The sequence below is a fragment of the Parasteatoda tepidariorum genome, chromosome 8 (assembly GCF_043381705.1).
Source record: "Parasteatoda tepidariorum isolate YZ-2023 chromosome 8, CAS_Ptep_4.0, whole genome shotgun sequence".
NCBI classification, from domain to species: Eukaryota; Metazoa; Arthropoda; class Arachnida; order Araneae; family Theridiidae; genus Parasteatoda; species Parasteatoda tepidariorum.
Window position 1 is genome coordinate 65,744,296 of NC_092211.1, and position 15,548 is coordinate 65,759,843.

At 28.2% G+C, this 15,548-nt stretch overlaps 1 protein-coding gene across 3 annotated transcripts in view; it reads right to left on the reverse strand.

The window, feature by feature from the left end:
* LOC107439644 (SWI/SNF- related protein mor) overlaps positions 1–15,482 on the reverse strand; it is a 41,364-nt gene extending 25,882 nt beyond the window's left edge. The window contains exons 1-10 of one of the 3 annotated variants that reach the window (XM_016052416.4): positions 15,202–15,482; positions 10,709–10,828; positions 10,542–10,627; positions 8,924–9,171; positions 7,584–7,653; positions 4,541–4,616; positions 3,746–3,829; positions 1,804–1,845; positions 1,507–1,601; positions 813–949 (exon numbers count right to left, since the gene is read on the reverse strand). In XM_016052416.4, the coding sequence (XP_015907902.2) occupies positions 813–949; positions 1,507–1,601; positions 1,804–1,845; positions 3,746–3,829; positions 4,541–4,616; positions 7,584–7,653; positions 8,924–9,171; positions 10,542–10,627; positions 10,709–10,828; positions 15,202–15,315 (1,072 nt within the window). In that variant the 5' untranslated portion in view covers positions 15,316–15,482. The remainder of the gene's footprint in view (positions 1–812; positions 950–1,506; positions 1,602–1,803; positions 1,846–3,745; positions 3,830–4,540; positions 4,617–7,583; positions 7,654–8,923; positions 9,172–10,541; positions 10,628–10,708; positions 10,829–15,201) is intronic. The other 2 variants (XM_016052347.3, XM_016052491.4) reach the window with 2 other exon arrangements.
* Between the last annotated feature and the right edge of the window lie 66 nt (positions 15,483–15,548).

Consider the following 15,548-nt stretch of genomic DNA (forward strand, 5'->3'; position numbering starts at 1 on the left):
TTCTCGCTAGTATTGTGACAATTGTCGCCAAACGCTCTGCAAGTGTTGCCAAATGCAATTCAAAATTTTTTATTTTTTAAGAAAAAAAGAATTCAGTGTGATCAGAAGCTCCCGCAGGCTTTCCATCCAATTTATGCTGAAAAAATCACTAGGCGTACAGAAAAGTCTCCTTTTCCTGAAAATAGCTGCTTTTTAAGCCTTTTCAGGCTAAAAAAGTTGCCATAGTCGCCTCATGCCAAAAATAGGTGCAAATAGTTGCATTTCAGTCGCCTGTGGCAACCCTGTGTAAACCATAACAGGAATTATGTAATAGTAAAGTTCGATTTTTTTCTTCTCAAGTTTGCCAACCATATTTAGTTTATGGACCCCTTAATGAATATCTAGGTGGTCCTATTGGACCATTAAATTTTCATTGCCAGTAAATGCAAACCTATATGATCAAGTCTATAAAAATAATGCTGTGCAGGTAAAACTTTATAAGCGAAAGAAATTATTATTAGTGAAGATATTTTTAAAAATGGACAGCCCTAAAATATATGAAAATACCCATATTAGTGAGATTTCCACTTAAGATAATCAGATGATTTATTGACATGAATTAGAACTGGCTACTGGTTTTTAGCAAAAGGCTCATTTTTTGATAAAACTTTTATACCCTTGAGTTTTCCTCGAGAGTTTTTAGAAACTCTGATTAAGGAGTAAAATGCACTTGAAACAAATTTTAAATAACATTGCAATATGAGTTAAGCAACTTTGTCTTACACAAACAGCTTTAATTAATTATTTTTCAATAAAAAATAGATTATACTTACTGTTTTTTTGAATGTGTACTTCTTGCACATTAGGTTCTGGGGATGGCTCTTCCATATCCTTTGTTAAATCATCCATTTCGTCATCCCCTCGCAATGATTTCTTTTTTGTTAGCAGAGTCGGCCCTCTACTGCTCCGACTAAAATATTAACAACACTTTATATTTACATTTCATATAATTACATTTCAATTAGCAAATGATTAATATATGAACCATGAATAACTGCCTAAAAAAAATGGGGTTTTGATTTTAATTCATATTTAGTGAATAACAGCCACAGAATTTGTATCTACCTAGCAAAAAAAAGAACCATGCCATGGGATTTTTACTCTAATAAAAATGCACCATCAATAATGAGAACTGGTTAATGTGTTTACGTTTTTATGTTATATGTAAATATTATAGAACAATGTTCATAAGACAAATTTTAGTATAGTTTAGCCTTTTTCTCTAATTTTAGGATTGAAAATAAAATAAATTTGCAAACATTTTTAAAAAATTGCTTTGAACAATGTAATTTTATTTATATTAAGTTTTTTCATTTTCATCTTGCTGTAGTTCTCATAAAAACTAAAATTTTTTTTTAAATGTTATTAATTTTAATGACACTAATAATAAAAATCACATAAATTTTAAAAATATGTATTTACGACTACATAAATTTACACACTACTCATAATATAAAATAAAAAAACCTTTTGTTTTTGCGCTTTTCAGAAACAGGAGATGGAGATCGTTTTCGTTTCTTTCCTTTTTTGTCCTTTTTATCACTATCAACGCCAGCAAGTAACTGGAAAAAAAATTATGTTTTATTATGAAAATGTAATAAATTTGTCACCAAAATTGTTTTTTAAACAATTAATTATTATTATATAGCAATGAACTTTCTAGAAAAATACTATAAACAAGTTGAAGAATAAAGTAGTTACATTTTTAGCTCAATAAAATAATTATTTTAAATAATAATATAATTTCAAATGCAAAGTTTATACCTCTTCAATAGTGTATTTGCCTCTAGGAGAACGCCTACGTCCCTACAATATAAAAGTTTAATAAGTCAGTTTCAGTATGCATTTAGAAATAACATTTAAAAATTTATAAAATCTAAAAATAAAATCACTCACAAAAAAATTATTTTAACAATACACAATTCAGTTTTAAATAAAGTTAGTGATTCTGCTGGACTTTTGAAATTATGTGTCCTTAAATTTATAACACTTTATTCATCTAATAATATTCATAATATTATATTATACATTGAGAGACAAAATAAATAATTTCAAAAGAAGAGTAACATTTGAACTATTAAAGCTCTTAGGATTGATCAAAGAAAAATAACGATTTAATTTGATATTGAGAGTTATAATAATTTTCAACACTCAGCTATTAATAACAAAGGAAAAGAAATCTTCTGATATATGTTTGAAGTTCAATTTTAATTTTGCCAACATAAATCTTAGTATATATATTTACACACACACACATATATATATTCCTTAGCTAAAGAATTATGCATTCTGAGAAGACTGAGGGGGTGACTTTAAATATTAATTAGTGCAAACAATATTTTAAGTAACGAAATCGTACACAAAAACGTATTTTCTCAGAATAAAAATACCTCCCCCCCCAACAGATACGGATTTCTGGCCCCCAAAATATAAGGGATCGGGAATCTGGTCTCAATAGTTTGGTCAGGATAGCGACGCAAAGTTTGGAACCCTTAATGTTATTTTTACTTTTTGCATATTTCACAAAATCTCAAAACTTTTTCAACATTTCATTTTTAAAGTATTACACGGCAAAATACAAACTTTGAGTGAAATCTGTTGAATACACAGAGATCAAATTTTAAAAAAGTTCTAAATTTAAAATTCGATTCTTCAGGGACTATTCAAACAATTTTGATCAAATTTTGTGTTTTGCAATGTGAAATTAAGATAATTTAAAATGATGTAAAAAATTTTATACATTACTATTCAATTTTTTTAAGACTATTATTAAATAAAAATATAAATATTTATAGAAATAATTTTTTGCATGGAATTATTTTTGGATAAACAAATTTTATAATTGTGTGCTAATATTTTATCAATTTGCTTCTTGAGATATGGCGGAATATGCAAAAATTAAAATTAACATTGAGAGGTCAAAAGGTCTGACCGTTCTGCTGACCAAACTATTAGGACGTATACACCTCATAATTTGGAGGTCAAAAATCCGAATCCATAAAAAAAAATATGTTTATTCAGAGAAAATATGCCTTTGTGTCTGATTTCATAACTGCCTGCACTGATTAATTAACATATTTGAGGACACCAAACCATTAAGATAGAGTCCTAGAACATGAAGTTCAAAAGTTATTCAGGGTGGTCCCCTTTTTTTTGGCGCACTGTACAAGGGTAATTAAAATTAGCATTTATTATACAATAAAATCAGCCTAAAATATACAGAAACTGCAAGTTTTGAATACGCAAGAATACTAGCTTGGTTTCAGGCATGTGATGTTGGAACAATAAGGTCCTTTTCCAGATGTGTGATAATGGACTCATCCCACCACAAGGTTATATTTTGAATAATGAGACCAGTATGGAGTATTAAATTTCAGAATGATGCAAAGAGTCATTTTTAGGCTATTAAATCAAATGTTTGTCTACACTAACCATGTGAAAATGGAATGTAACATACGAACCAATATTCCTTTCAAATTTGTTTTATAAGAATTATGTTAAGTAAAATTAAAATTTTCTTAGCATCTTTAATGTACATCTAAAAGTAAAAAAAGACAAAACAAAATCTCATTTCAACGATATTTATTTTTAAAGCATAAAATTTCCCATAATAGAAATAATTATTTTTACTCTTTTAATGCCTTTGATTTAGAAGTTGTACCAAAACGAATTAAGGAAATACATTTCAACTAAAGAAAAAACTTACTAAAGCATCCATCTCTACTTCATAATCATCAACATTCATCCACTCATTAAAAGTATCCAGATCAAGCAACCAACGAGCATTAACCTGAAAATATAAAATAACTTTGAAAAACAAGTCTTAAAATTTAGAAAGGTTAAAATACTTCAAAAAATTTAAAATACTTAAATTCAATAGTAAGTTTAAATTACAATAAAGCATTTTATCAACAATTCATTTAAATCCTATTGTTTTTATGTTATCTGCAGAAAACTTGTAACTAAAAATCAATCCAACTGTGCTCAGATACAAGTTGTTGATACTAAGTTGTAAATAAGATACTTAATTTAGATTGATAGTAAACGTAGTCTACAATAAATAAATACTAAAAATAATAAAGTGCTCCGGCAAAAGTCTGCTGTTTACTAAGGGGGTCATGATTAAAGCAATGTGGTTAGCATTGACTGCCAGTCACCTAACCCAAAGAAGCTGGTACCCATCTAACTGAAGCTGGGTTCTTCATATTGATAGTTCACGTTAACATGGCTCAACTTAATTTATACTCAATCAAATATTGTAAAAAATATTGTTAAGACAAAAAAAAAACCTTTTACATCAACAGTACTTAAAGCACATTTAATTAAACAGCCATTAACAGTATCTAATAGAAGGAGATTTTAATTTGAGATGTTTAAATCACGAAAGATTAGATTTGAGCTCACATTGCAAACGAAATTAGTAGGACCACTGGTAAGTAAATATGAATCTAGTACAGATTACAAACAAAACTAATAGGTTACATTATTTTTTGTCACTTACCTCATAAGGCCCATCAACAGGATCAGGTATATCTGGTTCTTGGTCGATTTCGGCCCCAGTCACCCAAGTATCGAACCTAAAAAAAATATATATAATTTATCTGATTAAAATTAGTTCGAACAAAAAAAATTACTTCAGAATAAAAAATATTTTTCAAAAAATGAAGACCTGGCTAGTCTAATAGAAAAATCTGTGAAAAATGCTAAGTTAAATCACAGACTTCTTGCAGCTATAATGCAATAAATTTTTTAAAAAAACTTATGAGTTTCAGATCTGTTTAGATAATTATCACTTTTAGGGTTATTTAGGACTCTATTCTCTAAAATTTGAACTAAGTACAGTTGAACCTGTTTATCTCGAACCTGCTTATCTCGAAATTTCTTAGTTTCCCGAAATTAATGATTTAATTTTAATGTATTTTTNGAAGAGCATATAGAAGCACCGAAAGTGACAGTAAAGGAAGCTGAAAAAGCTGTGGAACGTTTAACAAACTTTCTTGAATGTCAAGAAAACGTTGGACACGAGGGGTTCGCTGCTCTCTCCAACATTCGAAAAATTATCGAATCAAAGAAAATCCGACGTCAGAAATCATTAAAAGACTACCTATGAGGTGCGTATGACTGTTAAAAACTTTTATTAGATGTAATTAATATGTAATCATAATTAAATTCTTTACAACATAAATGATTTAGTTTCTTTTAATTAAACATTGCTGCTCGAATTTCATTTTTTAAACTTACCTGCATATCTCGAAACCTCTCTATCTCAAATTTTTTTCCCTTTCCCGTGAGATTCGAGATAGGCAGGTTCGACTGTATTGAATTTCAATCAATCCTATATTTAAACTTCACTGATTTTCCAAAGAATTTGACTGCATTAAACGTGAGTGTTTGTGGTGGAGAGTATTAACATAATCAAAGATTTGAGTAGAAAAGGATCTGCTCTAGTAAAATGGCATAGCAACTGAGAGTTTTAGGATAGAAACCAGTATAAGGCAAAGCTGTGTTCTGTCCTGTCTGTTGTTCATTACTGTCATAGACTGGATTATAAAGAAAACCACCAATAAAAGAACAGGAATTCAGTGGAATTCTACACACCTTTTTGAGGACCTTGATTATGCAGACGATATTGTTATGTTATCAGCCAGATTCAAAGATATCGTATGAAAAACACAAGATACGACAGAAACTGTAGGCCTAAAGAGAAATACTGAAGAAACTAAAGCAATGATATTAAACAGCCACATTGTAACTAAACTCAATGTCCTAAACACTAGATATCAAAGACATTGATATTTTTAGTTATCTTGGTTCAATAGTGTATACTACAGGTGGAACTGACCTGACTAAGATGTTACATCCAGACTGAAAAAAGCATGTGGTGTTTTTGAAACATTATATAAAATTTTGAGTTCTTCAGCATTAGTAATCAATAAACTACTCATCTTCAATTCAATGGTTAAAGCAGTCCTATTTTATAAGTGTGAAACTTGGAAACTTACTAAGCCTAAAGAAACCTTTGAATCCTTTCAAACTAAAGCTCTATCAGGGGTCTGTTTAGAAGAAATTTGTGTCTGTTAACGGACCCTTCACAAAATATATTTTCATAAAAATGGACCCTTCACAAAATATTTTAACTTAAAAACGGACCCTTCACAAAATGATTTTTCTTTTAATTGAACCCTTCACAAATTTGTTTATCTTCTTTATTGTTTTGTTAATTGAATAAATCCTTCCCAAGGAAGAAAACAAGGAAGATGGATGTAAACGAATTAAGTTTTGTCTGCTGCAGACGATTCTTCCATTATTCGTCCGAAATGAATATTTTGCGTTCAGCAGTATAGGCTAAATACCAAATATTTGTATGTTGCACCTCTAATTTAGATGCAGCAATTGCTGTTTATTTTTGAAAATTTAATTTTTTTTAAAATTTAATTTTACAATGCTGAGCATAATCCTGTATCAATTTACAATTTAAACACTCGTTGAAAAAGTTTTTTGCAATAACCGGACCCTATTTTTGCACAAATTCCTAATAGCAGGACCCTGGTTGAAAGAATGTGAGTAATTTTTTCACAATTTCACAAAAGCCGGATCTTTCACAAAATGTCTGGACAGACCCCTGTCTATGAAGGATTTTCAAAATCTTTTATCCTTGCATTATTTCAAAAGAGCAACTATATTGTGGGGACAAAACGAGACCCATTGCTGAGGTTAAATCAAACATTGAAGATGGATGCGGATGATACACATTCTGCGAATGCCTGCCACTTAGCTTCCTCATGTAGCTCTCACCTGGAAGCTGAAGGAGGGACAAAGGAAGCGAGGAAGACCGAAACTAACATGGTGAAGAATTATAACGCATGAAAGAGATGAGCTTCAATGGTATAGCTGAAGCTTGGCTATGGAGGACAAGATATGAAACCTTAGGAGCCAGAATGGTGTAAAAAAAATCTTCATGATGATTCTCTAAAATATTGTACTTTAATTGCAAAAACCATGAACAGAACAGTAAAAATAATATTAAACAACGTTCCCCTAGTTATACAAGATTTTCATAAAAACCTTCCAGATTAAAAAAAAAAAAAAATTACCATTTATAATAATAAAAATAACTATGACAGATACAGCAGAAATATGTCTCAAACTTTGAGAATCATTTCCACAATTTTTTTTTTTTTAAACAGGCATTTCATTAGTTGATTAAAAGGAATTGAAATACTTAAATGTTAACTATTCTTTATTTGATAATGTGAGAGGGAAGTGGGACTATGAGCTTATTATTAAGCTGTTGTTAGATATGACTTAAATGTTTATGCTAAAAAACATGTAGATATTTATTGCAAAAATAAACAATTAATGCAGATGATGACAGTGACACTAACTTGACTGTTTCTATTGTTATCTCTTAGATTACTTTATATAACATACTCAACTTAATCAAAAAAATAACTGCATTTCATTCCTATGCCAGAGCAGTTGCTGAAAAATTCTGAACTTTACATTTTAACACAAAATAACTTGAATCTTTAGATTCTACTTACGAGTCAGGATAAAACCACCAGTGTAGCATGACATTTTTATCCCGTCTAAAAACCACACGCACCCAATCTTCTGAAATTTAATAAAGAAAATTTAGTAAACATTTTAAAAACATAAATCTAAGGTAAAAATGTTTCAAAATAGTAGTCTACAAATAAACCAAAGAAAAATACAAGTTGCTAATGATAAGTACAATGTCTTAAAATAAGTTTTAAATTTTCTTTATTTTTTTAAAGAAAAAGTTTTAGAGTTAAGAATTCTGAAACATATTAGTTTTATTAACTAAAAATAAAAGCAAGAAATGCCTGAAATGTTTACAAGTTTTTACATAGCTGCCAACATGGATAAGAAAAAATCCAGTAGACTTTGCGAAATACTAAATATTTTACAATGTTTTATAATACATACAAAATACTAAATATGATACAATATACTAAATATTTTACATATAGGGAATTTTAAGGATTTTTATTGTCATCAAAATACAAAAACTTAATTAATGGTAAGTAAAATTTACTAGTTACGATTGACATTAAATGATGAACTTAAAATGCTTTTTCTTATGTTAACTCATAATTTTTAATAATAATAGACAAATAATTTATTATTGATAGTTTAAAGATATTCAATAGTAATTCAATTAATTTAAAAAGAGAATTCCAAATAAAAATAAACTCAGAATTTTTGAAAAGAAAAACTTTAAACTGAATACTATATATGAAGCTCACATCATTATGCAACACCAATTTAAATATTCAAGCAAGCAATAAACTGAGAAAAACTCTATTTCAATAGGGATTTTTTTAGGCAACTTAATTTTAGGGAATTTTCTAAAATGTACAAAAACTGGGAGAAATTAGATGAAACCAGTAAAAGTGGCAAAATCCAGTAGTCTACTGGTAAATCCAGTCGAGTTGGCTATGTTTTTATCATAAGATTTATATAATTTTGTATTGGGGCAAAATCTTCTGAACTATAATTATTCTCAATCCACATATGATCAATTAGAAGTTTATAAAAATATTGTCATACAGGTTAAATGACACCAATCAATTGACATGAATAATCATTGTCAATTTGACATGACAAGAAATTTATTGTGCTTAAATTTAAATATTTGTATAAATTAAAATAAATATTTGTCACGTTTAAAGAATTTTTTGGTTTGAATCACAACTGAAATACTTTATGAATTAATTTACGCATATTAACTTCTGAATATTACATTTTAGCAAAAGGAAAAAAAAAAAAAAAAAAAAAAAAAAAAAAAAGAAAGAAATTCATACAAATCTAAACAAATGAATTTCAAATCAAATTCTTATTTTGAAATGAAATAACTCACCAGGTCCATCTGTAGTTGGTAAAGGTGGGTGTACTAAATGAGATGCATCATCAGGGTTTTCTGCTATAGTGCCTTGATGACGCTTAATGATGTCCTTTAATCTGGGTACCAACTGTTTTTCCACTTCAGGCATTATAAAAATGTGCGGAAGGGTTAAACATTTATTTTGGACCAATGTTTTTTCAATCGTCATGAACATTTCTACATTGCGATCCATACGAGATGGAGATTGAAAATCAAATCTGCGCCTGAAATAAAAGAATAAATTTCTTTATTGGATTGGATATCCGTGAACTAGCATTAACATGTTTATAGTAGACATTCAATATAAATTTATTCTGCAAAATTTTTAAATGAGGAAAAAGATATTTAATTACCTTCCTTATTCTATATTCAATGCGTAGTAAACACATTGATTTCCAAATTGAATTTCATTAATTGATGAGCAAAAGAGTTTGCAAGAGGATGAGAGTAGAGAAAAAAAAGGGAGAAATAAAAGATTCTTAAATATAAATAGAATCTTTTAATTCCAGTATATAACAAAGATTATTAGATAAGTGGTTGGAAACAATCTTTAGAAAAAACTCAAAAAGTAATAACAAGAAATTAATTTATACAGTAGAAAGTCCACAACGGAATCATTGAGAATGGATTCCCTGATGAGGAAAATGGATTTTTCGGGATAATAGATATTTAAGGTAAACGTGCACAATTCATTAAAAAAAAATCAACAATAAACAATAATTTTAATTTCACACAATAATTGTAATTTTCTATTTTTTTTCTTTTTTCTCATTTCATGAAACGAATTAACTGGACAGAAAAAAATAGCATTAAGAAAAGCATCATATTCTAAAAGTAAATTTTAATTACCTAATATTATTCCATTTAATAAAAAAATAATAACATAAACATGGAACAGAATTGGGTGGATTTTGCTTGTAAAAACATTCACAATTTGTCTGCTAGTGTTTTTTTCAAACACTATCAATATTAATCTTCATTAATATTCATAGTTTACTCTTCTTATCTAAGTTTATTTTCCTTTTTTTTTAAATAAAAAAAAAACTGCTCTTTTAGGGTGCTTATAGTAGCAAAATAATTATTTAGATATAGAAAAAGCGACAAGGAAAAAAAAATTATTATCCTTTTTCCCTCGCATTGAAATGTTTTTTTAAACTATCTGTTTATTTTGATTATAAAGATGCAAATTATTTTAGTAACTATAACAAAAAGAATTAGAGTGTTGCTTTGAAAATACATACAAAACATAAATACTTATTTTGCAACAAAAATAAAGAAAAAAATTAAATTGTTTTTTGAATAACATAAAAAAATTGACAAAATATTACAGATTACATAAAGCAAACAAATCGTTTTTTTTTCTCAATTACTTGCTATATTATATATATATATATAAAGTGACATATGGTGAAGAAAAAAAATTAAAGATGGATGGATCAAAAAATTTTCCAGCAATTTTAAACCCATGCTTCAGTTGCATAAAAATTATTTTTAAGCACGATTTCATTTTAACAGAAACTATTTGCAAAATGAAATTTGTCAAATAAAATTTCAATTCGCTGAAAAATAAATAAACAAAACAGCAAATATTTACCATCCTTGTTCACTTTTGAACTTGTAAACAGCAGCCAAAATGTGACATAAAGATCCACTAGGTCTGAAGTCCAAAAAACACTTCATCTATAACAAAGGTAAAATATTATTTTAGATAGTCTTAATGTGGAATAAAAGAAATCGAGGCATAGGAGATACTATATTTACCGGAAGTCTAGTAAGAGGAGGTTTGCTGACAGTTCTGCCAAAAGCATCTTCTTGGAATTGTACTAGTTGGTTTACAAGAGCAGCTAAGCCTTTTGCAGTAGGTGGATCAGCTTGTATGTACTGCAATAATTAGTCAAATCAATCATGATGGTTTTACCAATAGACTTTTCAATAATTAAAAATGTTGTGGAAAACAAAATTTATTTAGACTCTGATTTAAAAAATTATAATAAAAAAAAAGCAATTTTCAAAGCAAAATATTTTAATTGAAGTTTAACTGTAGGTTTGGTAAGAATTTGCTGCATGTAAACTGCACCTGGGGGGAGGGTCACCTATTTTCCATGGCAGAATAGTATCGACACAGTCCCAGATTGTTACTAATTTCTAGCAGAATGTTTTATTTGGGTAGCAAAAAAGTCTGATTTTCTTTTCAGCAGAATTCTTTTCAAAAGATACCTTTTTACTAATTTTGCTTTTATAATTTGATAGAAATAAAATCAGTTCAATATTTTTAATATGATATTCATTGATTCAATATTTTCACAGTGTCACAGTCCCAGATTGTTTCCAAGTTCTAACAGAATGTTTTATTAAAGAAGCAAAAAAGTGCGGTTTTCTTTTCTGCAGACATTTTTGAAGAAATGTTCTGCAGAATTCTTTTCAAAAGATAACTTTACTAATTTTGCTTTTTTAATTTGGTAAATTAAAATAGATTCAATATTTTTAATATAATATAACGCTCAAGAAAATTTTAAATGACACATTAAGTCTCCCCTTTTTTGCTAAGAACTCATGAAATTGTAAATGTATGTATCCTTGTCTCCAGTTAGGATCAAAATTGGTTCAATATGGATCCTATAAGAACTTGCACCGAGGGACTTTTAGGAGGCATGTCTAGGTTTTTTTAATATTGGTCCTAGAATGGCCGAATAATGAATATAAAATATCAGGTTAATCTGACAATTCTATATAGAGCCGATATTGGTTGTAAAATGACTGTAAAATATCCAGTGAATTGGATAATTCTATATCGGGTCAATATTGGAAAAATAACGGCTCTTTGAACCCATATTGAGCAAGAATTTACAAATATTGGTACAATAAGGGCTCACGCCCTGTCGCAGAGTCGTGGCAACATGGCGACATTGTCGCAGAACGTTACGGAGTTCTTGCAGAGACGTTTTTCCTTTGGGAAGTAAAAAAACTTGGGTTTTCCTTTCTGCAGAAATTTTTTTTCTTTTTCTTCTGTATTATAGTCGAAAGATGCTTTTCTTGCACATGGGAGTGAAAAAAAATGCTTGTAATTTTTCGGTTCTCATTTAAGGATAATAAAAAATAAAGAGCAATGAAGTAAATAGTTTGTTTTCTTTTCTACAGAAATTTTCGTTCTATTTTTTATGCAGTTATTACTATTAATTTACACATAGCTTTTAAAATCAAATATTTTTAATACTTTATTATTTATTACAACAACTGAATCTCAAAATGAAAACACGCATTTAGTAATCTCTTTTTGAAGAGTCTGAGATTTTGGGGTCGAACTTTTTTTCTGGTAGTTACTACTACGGATTTAACGATTTTTAAAAAAAGGCTACGATGATTTATAAAAGATGAAAAAAAAAACTAATTAGTGTCTTTTCCTTCTACATAATGCAAGAATATTGTCATATTAGAATTAAAAAAAAAAAATATTACAAATGCAATTAAAAAAGTTTTTTTTTTTGTAGTTGACGCTTCTGTTACTTTAAATTAGTAACATGCATATTTGTTATTTTCAAAAGTATCTTTCAGAAAGATATTAGTATTAGAGAGGTATGTTGCAGAAAGCCCGAAAATTATTATGCCGTTAAGGTAGTGTTTTGTGAATTTTTTTCAAGAATTGCTATGATATTACACTTGGAAGGCCAGATGTATTTCATTGCTCAGTTATTATCATAGATATTCAAGCAATCATTCTTTGGTATGCTTAGTTTACATACACTGTAAATTTAAGGGGTCTTTCCACCATTTCTTTTTCACTGTTATTGCTATGGATACTCACATTTTTTAAGAAAAAAAATCTGCGTATTTGTCTATAAAAATTTTATTAGTCCCGAATTTTGATTATTTATTTTCAATATGACCATACTTTTATTATGATGTGGGCATTTGATTATTTACTTTTAATATGGCCATACCATCACTTTTTTGACATAATCGCTTATTTACTTCTTCACACGCTGAATGTACTCCATTAGTATAGAAATCCATGTAATTGTTTCAATTGTTTTTTCGGCAGCTATTCATAATGATTATTGCATGTTTTTTAAAGATCTCAATATATTTCTGATAATATGGGAAAAGCGAATCGTACATTAGAGTATTTACTTTTTTATGCAAAGATTCTAATGTAGTTTTAATTAAGTTCTTGGAAGAAAAGAGTGCGATATTATAAATTAACACAAGATTATTATTGAAATGTTAACACTCACAAGTTAATGCCACAAATTTTAAGATTTTTTAATATCTTTTTCATGTGATTGGGATTTACAAAATGCAAAAAGGGAGACAATGTATGTTTTTCTCCTACAAATATACCCCATAATTGGGTATAATATTAAAAAAAACACAACTACTACCACTTCGAAAATTTTAGTAGGAATAACATGTACTATCGTGCAATGCTAAATGAATGGAAGATAGTGGTTGTTGTTTAATATTGTACATGCGTTAATTAAATTTGATTTGAAAACATTGATTTTTTAAAAAATATGGATTCTATAGAATGTTGTCTGTTAAGATTAATTGGTTTGATGTCTTATTCTGTCTGTCAGAAGAGAAAAAAAAATTCTTAATTTAATTAATAAACTGAGTTTTAAATACGTTTACTAAAAACACTAACTTACTTAGATGAAACAACAAAATCAATTATTACAAAACGAACTTTTCTTTATAATACAGTATAATCTGGCAAGCAGCTATTTAAAAGATCGAACACTTCGTTTGTTTATTGGTGGCTTGAAGTCAGGCTCGCAGAAAATGCCGTTCACTGGGTAAATTTAGTAAGAATAACACAACCTGTGACGCAGGCGATAGTATACCCAATATTAGAATATGTATTCTTTTTTCAGTAGATGAAAAAAAAAAACTTTAGAATTAAAACTACTCACAGTTTTGTTTTGTATGTACTTTGTGCAGCCTTTTTTTTAAAAAAGAAACAAATTGCTTCCGTTACTTTAAATCAGGAACATATAAGTTTGTAACTATCAAAAACCATTGCAGAAAGATATTAGTGCTATAGAGATTTTTCATAGAAAACAAGAAAAAAATTCTTCCACAGAGCAATGACAATAGAACATAATTTGCTTCAGCATTTGTTCAATCCATCACAATATTACAGCTTTTTTTTTTACATCAATAAATAAATATATAAAAAATATTATACAACCATAAAACTCTTCATGGAGTGATCTGTTACACCAAATATAATGATCAATGCATGAATGACTTCAATACTTGTAGAGGATTTGTGAAAAACAAGTAATGTTTGCTTAATGGTGACTGAGTTTGCCTCCTTCAGCAAGACTTTTGCTTAGTTTCTCTTGTGCCACAGAACGCAAGTCCCCAAATCTTGGTGATTGTTTTGGGATAGATCACAACATTGAAAACCACACAATTTCATTATCATTATAAACACAAAAAATAATCACCAAGTCTCGCTGATTTCCAAACAGTAGCCCACAAGAAAACTTTTTAAAAAAAAGATAAATAAACTGAACATCACTGAAAAAATGTACTCTAAGTATAAAACTGCAAACTTCAAAAGTTTTTACTTTTAAATTTGAAAGTTTAAAATCCATTTGGTGTCTTAGTGGTTGTAGTGTGTGCAGCAGATCATGATAAGGAAATATTTCCCTATTGATAGGGTATGTGAGAAACTTATACAACTAATGATACATTAAAATACCAATAGTGCTTGTACATCAGATAAAAACGAACCATTTCAAAAAAAATTAAATTTTATCAAAATTTTATTAAACAAATTTAAATTAATACACCTTATATATCAATAGCAGCCAATACATAAAAACAAATTTTGTAATAACTTCTGCAAATAATCTTACTTAAGATATCAAAATTTGCAATAAAATTCAATTATGTAATTCTCTCTCACAGACAATATCGAATTAAACGGTTTTATTTGATTATCTTAAACTATAAAATATAATAAATATATGAAAAATTGAGGTATTGTTACTACTTAAACTATAATTCAAACTGAAATGCAAAATGAATCATTAACGGAAAAGGTAATACTAGAGCTTCTTTTTTTTTTTCTTTCGTGTTATACTACGTTACCCAGCAATGCATATATCGTTTTATCATATATAATAATGTTTAAATCATAAGAAAGCAGTTACAGAAGAAAATAAGCAAATAGGTGTTAGATAATGATCAAATTGAAACGTGAGTAACAGTTACACATTGAAAGTCTAACAGAAATGACAATTTACCTTTTTACAATTTTTTTGCAGCCATTGACGCACAGTATCAAACTGGGCGATTGTTTCAGGAGATTCGTAGAACTTGACGTTTGGCCCACCATCTTTCTTTCGATAGCAAGTCATTTTTATTTAACATCAAGTATCTTTCTTGATGAAATTATACGTTAATTACATTATTACGTAAAATATTTAATTGAAATTAAAAAAGCTATATGGATCGCTAAAAGCGGCTTTTCTTATTTTCGACATTGAGTCACTTCACTTCAGCTTCATTTTTTTCTTCCTTTATCTCTCATAAACTACAAATTTTAACATTTTAATTATGAAAAAAGTTTTATTTTAATAGAAAAACTTAT